This window comes from Diabrotica undecimpunctata, chromosome 3 (genome assembly GCF_040954645.1).
Source record: "Diabrotica undecimpunctata isolate CICGRU chromosome 3, icDiaUnde3, whole genome shotgun sequence".
NCBI classification, from domain to species: Eukaryota; Metazoa; Arthropoda; class Insecta; order Coleoptera; family Chrysomelidae; genus Diabrotica; species Diabrotica undecimpunctata.
In genome coordinates, this window is record NC_092805.1 from 170,600,610 (window position 1) to 170,614,533 (window position 13,924).

The 13,924-nt window shown below is 34.0% G+C and overlaps 2 protein-coding genes across 3 annotated transcripts in view; one reads left to right on the forward strand and one right to left on the reverse strand.

The window, feature by feature from the left end:
- LOC140436297 (clavesin-1-like) overlaps positions 1-13,924 on the forward strand; it is a 50,220-nt gene that overhangs the window by 2,884 nt on the left and 33,412 nt on the right. The window contains exon 1 of one of the 2 annotated variants that reach the window (XM_072525006.1): positions 4,239-4,257. The exons of the other annotated variant lie outside the window; for it this stretch is intronic. The gene's annotated coding sequence lies outside the window, so the exon portion shown is untranslated. Of the gene's footprint in view, positions 1-4,238; positions 4,258-13,924 lie in introns of those variants that run through there. 2 annotated transcript variants of the gene reach the window in all.
- LOC140436138 (zinc finger MYM-type protein 1-like) lies at positions 418-1,140 on the reverse strand. The gene has a single exon (XM_072524844.1). It carries the CDS (start codon positions 1,138-1,140, stop codon positions 418-420), a length of 723 nt encoding a protein of 240 aa, XP_072380945.1.

Genomic DNA, 13,924 nt, shown 5'->3' on the forward strand with positions numbered 1-13,924 from the left:
CTGATCCTCGTACGCTCTGCTGAGGGCTTCGACCGTCGTAGGCAGGACCGTTCTAGTGAGCGCCTGAGTGCAGGATTTTTTGTGCGCCCCCATATTATGTTTTTAAGATACCTATATCATAACATGTTCTTGTGATATGATTGAAAATACGATATGAATGCAAAAAGAAAAATAAAACGAACCATGTTTGAAAATCGGTTTTATTTTCAAAATTAAATGAAGAAAAAAGGTCATTTTAAAACAATATTATTATGTAAGTTAACAGTAAGAAAGAAAACACTCAATTCGCAAATTAATAAGGCATTCTGCAATATAACATGAAACAATAACGGAAAGGAGATACTCTCAATGCAAAAAAACTTTATTAAATAATACATAAATACCAAGTGAAAAATAATTAAATAACAAATATTGGAATTACAACATGATACGTCGTGATTTCACAGATGCAAGCTCATTTATCATTTCATTGTGATCAATGGCTTCACAAATTTTATTTTCAATTGAAATGACTGCCAAATCTGATAGATTTTCTTGGCACATTGACATTCTTAAATAATTTTTTATGAGCTTTAGCTTTGAAAAACTTCTTTCGCCAGATGCCACCGAAATTGGAAGGGTCAGGAATATTCTCAAGGCTATAAATAGATTTGGAAACAAGGATTGTAAAGTTTTCTTTGTTATATAATTTAAAATATCTATGGGCGAATCCGAAATTTTGCTAGAGTCTGTGATTGGGTTAAGAACTTTGTATGACAGAATTTCATTATGCAAATCAAGACCATCAATATCTTTGCATACGTTTCCTTCATGTTGAATTTGTAAAGCTAAATCCAAATCCATATATGATCTTTTAATCACATCAGAATCTAGATTTTGAAAATTACCCAAAAATCCAAATAAATCGTGGCACTTATCTATTCCCCCAAAGCGTCTTTGTAGGGATTGAATTGTTGTGTCCAAAATTTGAAAATAAAAACTGATCTTAAATTTTTGTTTTGGATCGAATACTGTTTCATCTGTACCTTCATACGAAAATTGAAGGTTCGTCTTTCTTTGTCTTAATAATGAAAATGTTTGCTCTACATCACTTTTTTCTGCTTCTGCTACAGCCTCATTCCTGAAATTTCTGTATGGCATTCATTTAAAGTTGTATTTGGATTCTGGACCATTTTACTTACTATATTAACTTTTGTTAACACATCATGCCAAATTATAATAGAAAAAATGAATTTGAACGTTTTAATTTTGTCTATAACTCCTGAGTAATTAAAAAAAAACCTAGTCTCATATAAAATTTTAGCTGCATCGTTGACACTTAAATTAAAAGTGTGAGCTGAACAAGGCAAAACCGTTGCTCTGGGATTAATTTTTATTGATATATTTCTTGAAAATAAATGAATTAATTCATTTTGGAAGTGATTGCTCAGGTAATGAGGCATATTTCGGCACAACCCTTTAGACCTTCGAATATTGCTCAGGTGTTCCATCATAATTGGATCGAATTTAGCAATCATTTCAACTAATTTCAAAAAATTGCTATTATTAGTCTCATAAACATTCGTACTGTCACCCCTAAAAGCTAAATTTTGGCCAGGTAAATACTGCATAATACAAATCATTCTTTTGATGATTCCACGCCATCGCTGTTTTTCAATTTCATAATATTTTTGTTGCTCTTTATCAATAGTACCTTCTTTACTCAAACGCGGCGAGCGGCATTAGACGGCGCTTCGTGTGCTGACACTAATAAAATTGTAGGGTGGTAATTTAATTAGTAATTTTGGTATTATAATAGGGAATAGCAATCGGATGAAGTGATTACTTTAGCGCTTACGGGGGAAGTACTGAACACTGACTTTTTTTGTTTTAGAAGTGAGAATATTTTTGTAATGGTAACCAAATATTTGGCGCCCCTAAAATTTAACGCTTGCGTGCGGGGCATTCATTGCATAGCCGCCAGGAACGGCCCTGGTCGTAGGCGAAGAATCTTCTGCACGCGAAGTCCATTTTCGGGTCTTGTCTTGATAAAGATAAGATATTTTTTACATGACTAAAAGTCATGTCATGCCCTGTTATAGGTTTTACACCTCTTCAAGATAAAGCTTCTTCTTCTTCTTTAGCTGACCTAAAAATCGCCTATTTCTATATGCGCATATCGAGAGATATTTAGGGATTGCCAGATCAATTAGCCAATGGGAATCAATTTGAAGAAGGGCGATGAGCATCGGAGTGCGTAGTAGTCCACAGACTATTGCACTCGATGACAGTTGCTTATTTCTTTACTTTTGTGCTCATTAAGTCGTGCTTAGATATCAAATCCTCAATTTCCTGACACTTTTCTCTCATTTCTTTTTCTTTGGCTAATTTTATCTCCCTTTTAATTCTTCTCTGTAGATGTCTATATTCTGTTTCATTCGATTTTATAAGCCGACGTTGTTCCATAACTTGCTTTTTAAATTTATTCCATAGTTCCTCTGGATCATCTAGTTGTTCTCCAATCTTCTTCATTCGATTGTTAAATTATCTTTTAATCTTATCTTTTATGCTCATATCGTCAAAATTAATTATATTGGTTTTTGGTTTTTGTCATTGGTTTACTCAGTCCTTGAAATATGTATATTGATTTTTTTGACGGTATTTCGGAAATGCTTACTTACAAGTATTTAATCTATTTGGTTTCTTGGAGGCCCAGGGCTGCTCTCATCGCCAAATGGAGCTTTCCAAGTATGTAGTCGTCACTTGGATAGCTTATACCAGGTATTTACAATAACCATGTCGTTATCTTTACAAAATTCATACAATCTCTGTCCTCGTTCGTCCTCGATCGTTAGGTTGTCCAAGACCATAAGGACCTACAGTTTGACCTCGTTGACCTTCCCCAATTTTTCAATTGAAGTCGTCTATAGTATATAAAATTTCGTGTTTATTAAGCTTGTGTAAGATGTCTCAAAAACGCAACAGGGAAATGAAAGATTAATGATAGAGCAAACCCAAATAGAAAAAGTAGAGACATATAAATATCTGGGAACCTGGGTTGATGACAAAAATGACCAAAGCAGAGAAATCAAAGTCCGAATTGAAACTGCAAGGCAAGCATTTGTGAAAATGAAGACAATGCTTACCAACAGAGACCTTCAGTTGCATCTCAAATTGAGGACTCTAAGATGTTACATATTTTCTATCTTACTATACGGAATGGAAGCTTGGACATTGAAGAAGCGACACATAAAAAATAGAAGCGTTCGAAATGTGGTGTTACAGAAGAATATTAAAAATTCAGTGGGTTCAAAGGATTACCAATGCTGAGGTACTACGACGTCTAAATAAGGAGTTAGAAATTATGAACAGCATAAAAAGAAGAAAACTAGAATATTTGGGTCACATAACCAGAGGAGAAAAATATGAGCTGCTGAGAATTATTATGCAAGGAAGGATCCAAGGAAGAAGAAGCATAGGAAGAAGACGCATCTCCTGGCTGAAGAACCTTAGAGTAGAGAATCGTTTAACTGTAGATCACTACAACTTTTCAGAGCAGCAGCCAACAAAGTGACCATAGCCGTTATGATATCCAACCTCCGATAGGAGATGGAACTTTAAGAAGAAGAAGTAAGATGTCTAGGATTTGATCATAGAGCTTTTTAACTTCATCGTCATATTTCCTATCTGCAGTTGGGGCATACATTTGAAGTATATGAAGTAAATGTTGACTAGTACATTAAATTCGAATATTGCCTCTCTCGCATCCACAGCATTTCTGAAACCCAACTGGGATTTAGTAATTAATATCTCGTTCAAGCTTGCTGAAAATTTATAAATGTATAATTTAGACATACTTTAAGTTTAACCGAACATTGGTCAACCTGTTTGTAAATTAGTTTATTTTTCTTCAATTCGTGCTCAATAGAGTGCACACTTTGCCAAATAAAAACACAAACATATTTTTAACTTTTTTAAAGCACATTTTACACCATAAATATATTTGTGTATTGATTTCCAAACCATTTTATGGTTTCTTGATAATAGTTGTACGTATAGATACTTGTGTACTATTATTATTTTGTTTACATTATATTTTTATTGACATTGTTCGACCTTAGTGAGTAATCGTCAATATACTTAGTTTAATTATAATGCGCTGTTTTATTGATATTTTTTAATTACCTTTTCGATATTATTTAATTATCATTTGAACAATATGAACTGATATAAAGTTGGTTGATGTAAAACGCCTAGTAATTCGAGTTTTATTATCAGGTATTTAAAGCTTTTTTCTTTTTTTGTTTATTTTGATATATTGTATTACCAGCACCTTCACGTTAACCTATTATCATTAGATAGTGATAGGCACTAGTTGAACCGCAAACTTCCTATTCTACTCCAGTAAATGACTGTTGTGGAGTTAAATTTTTTTATCACGACGAATTTGCTTGAAAATTTGTATTTAAGTTCCTCTCACACTCTACTTCACTTTTGGACTTACGGGTTCCTTTTACTTGGGTGGTAAAAGTCACCCCTTCTCGGGGGGAAAACATACGTTTAAAATAAGTTCGGAAATAAATAAACTGACTAATTCTAGGCAACTTTTATTTTATAGTTTTTTCACTAGGTCAATACTTTTAGAGCTATTTGCGAGTATGATTTAAAAAAAAACACGTTTTCAGGCAATCATCATAGCTATTCAGACTTTTGAGACAGCTGCTCTGAGAAGTTCATTTGATGTACATCTGTACATTTGATGTGCATCCGTACCACTCTCTCAGGTTGTGCAGCCATGACATTCTATTCCTTCCTATGCTTCTCTTTCCTTGGATCTTTGCCTGCATAATCAGTTGGAGCAAGGTGTATTTCTCTCCACGTGTAATATGTCCGAGATATTCCAATTTTCTTGTTTAAATTATATTTAAAATTTCTATTTCTTTATTCATCCTTCTCACAACCTCTTTGTTTGTGACATGCTCTGTCCACGATATTTCAGAATTTTTCTATACACCCACAGCTCTAATGATTCCAGTTTTTTCAATGATGTCGCATTCAAAGTCCAAGATTCCATTCCATAAAATAAAGTTGAAAAAACATAGCACCTCGCCAACCTAACTCTTAGTTCCAATTTTAAATCCCTTCTACATAGCACTATTCTCATTTTGTTGAAATTTGCTCTAGCCTTTTCTATTCTGATTTTGATCTCCTGAATGTAATTATTTGTGGAGTTTATCATTGTTCTCAGATATGCATATTTGTCCACTTGTTTCCGTTTATTAGAAGATTCTCGTTATTTCTTTGAATTATTGATATTCTCATAAATTTCGTCTTCTTGACATTCACTGTTACACCATACTCTTTTCCATACTCCGCTATTCTGGTCACCAGTCTCTGAAGATCTTCAATATTTTCGGCTAAGATCACAGTGTCGTCCGCATATCTAATGTTGTTAATGGAAACTCCATCCTTGGATTTTATTAAATTTGGTTAATCGGCTATATTGGCGTCAGTTTTGGCCAGAGAGTCAAGCGAATAGACATTTCCTACATAAAATTGGCCGCTCGTTCTTCTGCCATACTCGAATTTTCCTACATCTAACAATTCGTGAGAAAAATTTGCACTTGGATGTCTGTATTCGCTGAAAATTTCGAGAAAATTAAAAGTGAATATTTTGTTTAAAATTTAAATAATTTCGATTAAGGGTGACTTGCTGATTAAAAAAAATTTAAACATGTGGCCAAAAATTATGCACCGTTTTGCCGGAAAATTGAAAAAACTGTAGACCATTGGATTTTTATCAAATTTCGTTAATCGGTTATATTGGCGTCAATTTTGGCCCGAGAGTCAAGCGAATGGACATTTCCTACATAAAATTGGCCGCTCGTTCTTCTGCCATACTCAGAATTTTCCTACATCTAAATGTTCGTGAGAAAAATTTCCACTTGGATGTATTTATTCGCAGAAAATTTCGTGAAAATTAAAAGTGAATATTTTGTTTAAAATTTGAATTATTTCGATTAAGGGTGACTTGCTGAATAAAAAAATCTAAACCTGTGGCTAAAAATTATGCACCGTTTTGCCGGAAAATCGAAAAAACTGTAGATTTTTTAATTCGATTTTTCCTCTTTTCCGGCAAACTGGGGTTAAGGGATCAGAAAAAAACACATGTTTGGAATAAGCTGGACCAAGTGCATGTACCAAAACATTAAACAAAATTTTTTTTTTGTAAAATTTGGAAAATTTTTTCCAAGGGATTTCCTCTTGGATTTTTATCGAATTTCGTTAATCGGCTATATTGGCGTCAATTTTGGCCCGAGAGTCAAGCGAATGGACATTTCCTACATAAAATTGGCCGCTCGTTCTTCTGCCATACTCAGAATTTTCCTACATCTAACTGTTCGTGAGAAAAATTTCCACTTGGATGTATGTATTCGCTGAAAATTTCGAGAAAATTAAAAGTGTATATTTTTTTCGAAATTTGAATTATTTCGATTAAGGGTAACTTGCTGTGTGCAACACGTAACATGTGGCTAAAAATTATGCAACGTTTTGCTGGAAAATCGAAAAATATGTAGATTTTTTAATTCAATTTTTTCTCTTTTCCGGCAAACTGGGGTTAAGGGATCAGAAAAAAACACATGTTTGGAATAAGCTGGACCAAGTGCATGTACCAAAACATTAAACAAAATTTTTTTTTTGGAAAATTTGGAAAAAGTTTTCCAAGGGGGTACCCTTGGATTTTTATCAAATTTGGTTAATCGGCTATATTGGCGTCAACTTTGGTCCGAAAGTCAAGCGAATAGACATTTCCTACATAAAATTGGCCGCTCGTTCTTCTGCCATTCTCGGAATTTTCCTACATCTAACAGTTCGTGAGAAAAATTTCCACTTAGATGTCTCTATTTGCTGAAAATTTCGTGAAAATTAAAAGTGGATATTTTGTTTGAAATTTGAATTATTTCGATTAAGGGTAACTTCTGTTTAAAAAAAAATAAACATGTTCGTGCAAAAATTATGCACCGTTTTGCCGGAAAATCCATTGCTTTTTAGACCATTGGATTTTTATCAAATTTCGTTAATCGGCTATGTTGGCTTCAATTTTGGTCCGAGAGTCAAGCGAATGGACATTTCCTACATAAAATTGGCCGCTCGTTCTTCTGCCATACGCAGAATTTTCCTACATCTAACTGTTCGTGAGAAAAATTTCCACTTGGATGGTTGTATTCGCTGAAAATTTCGAAAACATTAAAAGTGTGTATTTTGTTTGAAATTTGAATTATTTCGATTAAAGGTGACTTGCTGATTAAAAAAATCTCAACACGTTGTAAGAAATTATGCACCGTTTTGCCGGAAAATCGAAAAAACTGTAGACCATTTAATTTTTAACAAATTTCGTTAATCGGCTATGTTGGCGTCAATTTAGGTACGAGAGTCAAGCGAATGGACATTTCCTACATAAAATTGGCCGCCCGTTCTTCTGCCATACGCAGAATTTTCCTACATCTAACTGTTCGTGAGAAAAATTTCCACTTGGATGGTTGTATTCGCTGAAAATTTCGAAAAAATTAAAAGTGTGTATTTTGTTTAAAAATTTGAATTATTTCGATTAAGGGTGACTTGCTGATTAAAAAAGTCCAAACATGGGCCAAAAATTATGCACCGTTTTGCCGGAAAATCGAAAAAACTGTAGATTTTTTAATTCGATTTTTCTTATTTTCCGGCAAACTGGGGTTAAGGGATCAGAAAGAAACACATGTTTGGAATAAGCTGGATCAAGTGCATGTACCCAAAACATTAAACAAAATTTTTTTTTTGGAAAATTTGGAAAAAATTTTCCAAGGGGGTACCCTTGAATTTTTATCAAATTTGGTTAATCGGCTATATTGCTTCAATTTTGGTCCGAGAGTCAAACGAATGGACATTTCCTACATAAAATTGGCTGCTCGTTCTTCTGCCATACTCGGAATTTTCCTGCATCTAACGGTTCGTAAGAAAAATTTCCACTTGGGTGTATGTATTCTCTGAAAATTTCGGGAAAATTAAAAGTGTATATTTTGTTCGAAATTTGAATTATTTCGATTAAGGATTACTTGCTGATTAAAAAGTCTAAACATGGGCCAAAAATTATGCACCGTTTTGCCGGAAAATCGAAAAACTGTAAACCATTGCATTTTTATCAAATTTCGTTAATCGGCTATGTTGGCTTCAATTTTGGTCCGAGAGTCAAGCGAATGGACATTTCCTACATAAAATTGGCCGCCCGTTCTTCTGCCATACGCAGAATTTTCCTACATCTAACTGTTCGTGAGAAAAATTTCCACTTGGATGGTTGTATTCGCTGAAAATTTCGAAAAAAATAAAAGTGTGTATTTTGTTTAAAATTTGAATTATTTCGATTAAGGGTGACTTGCTGATTAAAAAAGTCCAAACATGGGCCAAAAATTATGCACCGTTTTGCCGGAACATCGAAAAAACTGTAGATTTTTTAATTCGATTTTTCTTATTTTCCGGCAAACTGGGGTTAAGGGATCAGAAAAAAACACATGTTTGGAATAAGCTGGATCAAGTGCATCTACCAAAACATTAAACAAAATTTTTTTTTTTGGAAAATTTGGAAAAATTTTTCCAATGGGGTACCCTTGGATTTTTATCAAATTTGGTTAATCGGCTATATTGGCTTCAATTTTGGTCCGAGAGTCAAACGAATGGACATTTCCTACATAAAATTGGCCGCTCGTTCTTCTGCCATACTCAGAATTTTCCTACATCTAACTGTTCGTGAGAAAAATTTCCACTTGGATGTATGTATTCGCTGAAAATTTCGAGAAAATTAAAAGTGTATATTTTGTTCGAAATTTGAATTATTTCGATTAAGGATGACTTGCTGATTAAAAAAGTCCAAACATGGGCCAAAAATTATGCACCATTTTGCCGGAAAATCGAAAAAACTGTAGACCATTGGATTTTTATCAAATTTCGTTAATCGGCTATGTTGGCTTCAATTTTGGTCCGAGAGTCAAGCGAATGGACATTTCCTACATAAAATTGGCCGCTCGTTCTTCTGCCATACGCAGAATTTTCCTACATCTAACTGTTAGTGAGAAAAATTTCCACTTGGATGGTTGTATTCGCTGAAAATTTCGAAAAAATTAAAAGTGTGTATTTTGTTTAAAATTTGAATTATTTCGATTAAGGGTGACTTGCTGATTAAAAAAGTCCAAACATGGGCCAAAAATTATGCACCGTTTTGCCGGAAAATCGAAAAAACTGTAGATTTTTTAATTCGATTTTTGTTATTTTCCGGCAAACTGGGGTTAAGGGATCAGAAAAAAACACATGTTTGGAATAAGCTGGATCAAGTGCATGTACCAAAACATTAAACAAAATTTTTTTTTTTGGAAAATTTGGAAAAATTTTTCCAAGGGGGTACCCTTGGATTTTTATCAAATTTGGTTAATCGGCTATGTTGGCTTCAATTTTGGTCCGAGAGTTAAACGAATGGACATTTCCTACATAAAATTGGCCGCTCGTTCTTCTGCCATACTCAGAATTTTCCTACATCTAACTGTTCGTGAGAAAAATTTCCACTTGGATGTATCTATTCACTGAAAATTTCGAGAAAATTAAAAGTGTATATTTTGTTCGAAATTTGAATTATTTCGATTAAGGATGACTTGCTGATTAAAAAAGTCCAAACATGGGCCAAAAATTATGCACCGTTTTGCCGGAAAATCGAAAAAACTTTAGACCATTGGATTTTTATCAAATTTCGTTAATCGGCTATGTTGGCTTCAATTTTGGTCCGAGAGTCAAGCGAATGGACATTTCCTACATAAAATTGGCCGCTCGTTCTTCTGCCATACGCAGAATTTTCCTACATCTAACTGTTCATGAGAAAAATTTCCACTTGGGTGGTTGTATTCGCTGAAAATTTCGAAAAAATTAAAAGTGTGTATTTTGTTTAAAATTTGAATTATTTCGATTAAGGGTGACTTGCTGATTAAAAAAGTCCAAACAAGGGCCAAAAATTATGCACCGTTTTGCCGGAAATCGAAAAAACTGTAGACCATTGGATTTTTATCAAATTTCGTTAATCGGCTATGTTGGCTTCAATTTTGGTCCGAGAGTCAAGCGAATAGACATTTCCTACATAAAATTGGCCGCTCGTTCTTCTGCCATACGCAGAATTTTCCTACATCTAACTGTTCGTGAGAAAAATTTCCACTTGGATGGTTGTATTCGCTGAAAATTTCGAAAAAATTAAAAGTGTGTGTTTTGTTTAAAATTTAAATTATTTCGATTAAGGGTGACTTGCTGATTAAAAAAGTCCAAACATGGGCCAAAAATTATGCACCGTTTTGCCGGAAAATCGAAAAAACTGTAGAGTTTTTAATTCGATTTTTCTTATTTTCCGGCAAACTGGGGTTAAGGGATCAGAAAAAAACACATGTTTGGAATAAGCTGGATCAAGTGCATCTACCAAAACATTAAACAAAATTTTTTTTTTTGGAAAATTTGGAAAAAATTTTCCAAGGGGGTACCCTTGGATTTTTATCAAATTTGGTTTATCGGCTATATTGGCGTCAATTTTGGTCCGAGAGTCAAGCGAATAGACATTTCCTACATAAAATTGGCCGTTCGTTGTTCTGCCATACTCGGAATTTTCCTACATCTAACGGTTCGTGAGAAAAATTTCCTCCTAGAGGTCTGTATTCGCTGAAAATTTCGAGAAAATTAAAAGTGTGTATTTTGTTCGAAATTTGAATTATTTCGATTAAGGGTAACTTGCTGATTAAAAAGGTTCAAACATGGGCCAAAAATTATGCACCGTTTTGCCGGAAAATCGAAAAAACTGTAGACCATTGGATTTTTATCAAATTTCGTTAATCGGCTATGTTGGTTTCAATTTTGGTCCGAGAGTCAAACGAATGGAATTTTCCTACATAAAATTGGCCGTTCGTTCTTCTGTCATACTCGGAATTTTCCTACATCTAACGGTTCGTGAGAAAAATTTCCACTTGGATGTATGTATTCGCTGAAAATTTCGAGAAAATTAAAAGTGTATATTTTGTTCGAAATTTGAATTATTTCGATTAAGGATGACTTGCTGATTAAAAAAAGTCCAAACATGGGCCAAAAATTATGCACCGTTTTGCCGGAAAATCTAAAAAACTGTAGACCATTGGATTTTTATTAAATTTCGTTAATCGGCTATGTTGGCTTCAATTTTGGTCCGAGAGTCAAGCGAATGGACATTTCCTACATAAAATTGGCCGCTCGTTCTTCTGCCATACGCAGAATTTTCCTACATCTAACTGTTCGTGAGAAAAATTTCCACTTGGATGGTTGTATTCGCTGAAAATTTCGAAAAAATTAAAAGTGTGTATTTTGTTTAAAATTTGAATTATTTCGATTAAGGGTGACTTGCTGATTAAAAAAGTCCAAACATGGGCCAAAAATTACGCACCGTTTTGCCGGAAAATCGAAAAAACTGTAGACCATTGGATTTTTATCAAATTTCGTTAATCGGCTATGTTGGCTTCAATTTTGGTCCGAGAGTCAAGCGAATGGACATTTCCTACATAAAATTGGCCACTCGTTCTTCTGCCATACGCAGAATTTTCCTACATCTAACTGTTCGTGAGAAAAATTTCCACTTGGATGGTTGTATTCGCTGAAAATTTCGAAAAAATTAAAAGTGTGTATTTTGTTTAAAATTTGAATTATTTCGATTAAGGGTGACTTGCTGATTAAAAAAGTCCAAACATGGGCCAAAAATTATGCACCGTTTTGCCGGAAAATCGAAAAAACTGTAGATTTTTTAATTCGATTTTTCTTATTTTCCGGCAAACTGGGGTTAAGGGATCAGAAAAAAACACATGTTTGGAATAAGCTGGATCAAGTGCATGTACCAAAACATTAAACAAAATTTTTTTTTTGGAAAATTTGGAAAAATTTTTCCAAGGGGGTACCCTTGGATTTTTATCAAATTTGGTTAATCGGCTATGTTGGCTTCAATTTTGGTCCGAGAGTTAAACGAATGGACATTTCCTACATAAAATTGGCCGCTCGTTCTTCTGCCATACTCAGAATTTTCCTACATCTAACTGTTCGTGAGAAAAATTTCCACTTGGATGTATGTATTCGCTGAAAATTTCGAGAAAATTAAAAGTGTATATTTTGTTCGAAATTTGAATTATTTCGATTAAGGATGACTTGCTGATTAAAAAAGTCCAAACATCGGCCAAAAATTATGCACCGTTTTGCCGGAAAATCGAAAAAACTGTAGACCATTGGATTTTTATCAAATTTCGTTAATCGGCTATGTTGGCTTCAATTTTGGTCCGAGAGTCAAGCGAATGGACATTTCCTACATAAAATTGGCCGCTCGTTCTTCTGCCATACGTAGAATTTTCCTACATCTAACTGTTCGTGAGAAAAATTTCCACTTGGGTGGTTGTATTCGCTGAAAATTTCGAAAAAATTAAAAGTGTGTATTTTGTTTAAAATTTGAATTATTTCGATTAAGGGTGACTTGCTGATTAAAAAAGTCCAAACAAGGGCCAAAAATTATGCACCGTTTTGCCGGAAAATCGAAAAAATTGTAGACCATTGGATTTTTATCAAATTTCGTTAATCGGCTATGTTGGCTTCAATTTTGGTCCGAGAGTCAAGCGAATGGACATTTCCTACATAAAATTGGCCGCTCGTTCTTCTGCCATACGCAGAATTTTCCTACATCTAACTGTTCGTGAGAAAAATTTCCACTTGGATGGTTGTATTCGCTGAAAATTTCGAAAAAATTAAAAGTGTGTATTTTGTTTAAAATTTGAATTATTTCGATTAAGGGTGACTTGCTGATTAAAAAAGTCCAAATATGGGCCAAAAATTACGCACCGTTTTGCCGGAAAATCGAAAAAACTGTAGATTTTTTAATTCGATTTTTCTTATTTTCCGGCAAACTGGGGTTAAGGGATCAGAAAAAAACACATGTTTGGAATAAGCTGGATCAAGTGCATGTACCAAAACATTAAACAAAATTTTTTTTTTGGAAAATTTGGAAAAATTTTTCCAAGGGGGTACCCTTGGATTTTTATCAAAATTGGTTTATCGGCTATATTGGCGTCAATTTTGATCCGAGAGTCAAGCGAATAGACATTTCCTACATAAAATTGGCCGTTCGTTCTTCTGCCATACTCGGAATTTTCCTACATCTAACGGTTCGTAAGAAAAATTTCCTCCTGGATGTCTGTATTCGCTGAAAAATTCGAGAAAATTAAAAGTGTGTATTTTGTTCGAAATTTGAATTATTTCGATTAAGGGTAACTTGCTGATTAAAAAAGTCCAAACATGGGCCAAAAATTATGCACCGTTTTGCCGGAAAATCGAAAAAACTGTAGATTTTTTAATTCGATTTTTCTTATTTTCCGGCAAACTGGGGTTAAGGGATCAGAAAAAAACACATGTTTGGAATAAGCTGGATCAAGTGCATGTACCAAAACATTAAACAAAATTTTTTTTTTGGAAAATTTGGAAAAATTTTTCCAAGGGGGTACCCTTGGATTTTTATCAAATTTGGTTAATCGGCTATGTTGGCTTCAATTTTGGTCCGAGAGTTAAACGAATGGACATTTCCTACATAAAATTGGCCGCTCGTTCTTCTGCCATACTCAGAATTTTCCTACATCTAACTGTTCGTGAGAAAAATTTCCACTTGGATGTATGTATTCGCTGAAAATTTCGAGAAAATTAAAAGTGTATATTTTGTTCGAAATTTGAATTATTTCGATTAAGGATGACTTGCTGATTAAAAAAGTCCAAACATCGGCCAAAAATTATGCACCGTTTTGCCGGAAAATCGAAAAAACTGTAGACCATTGGATTTTTATCAAATTTCGTTAATCGGCTATGTTGGCTTCAATTTTGGTCCGAGAGTCAAGCG

Bases quoted from the DNA above. Each gene is read 5' to 3' on its own strand.
- LOC140436138 (XM_072524844.1), bottom strand. From the start codon at position 1,140: ATGCCATACAGAAATTTCAGGAATGAGGCTGTAGCAGAAGCAGAAAAA.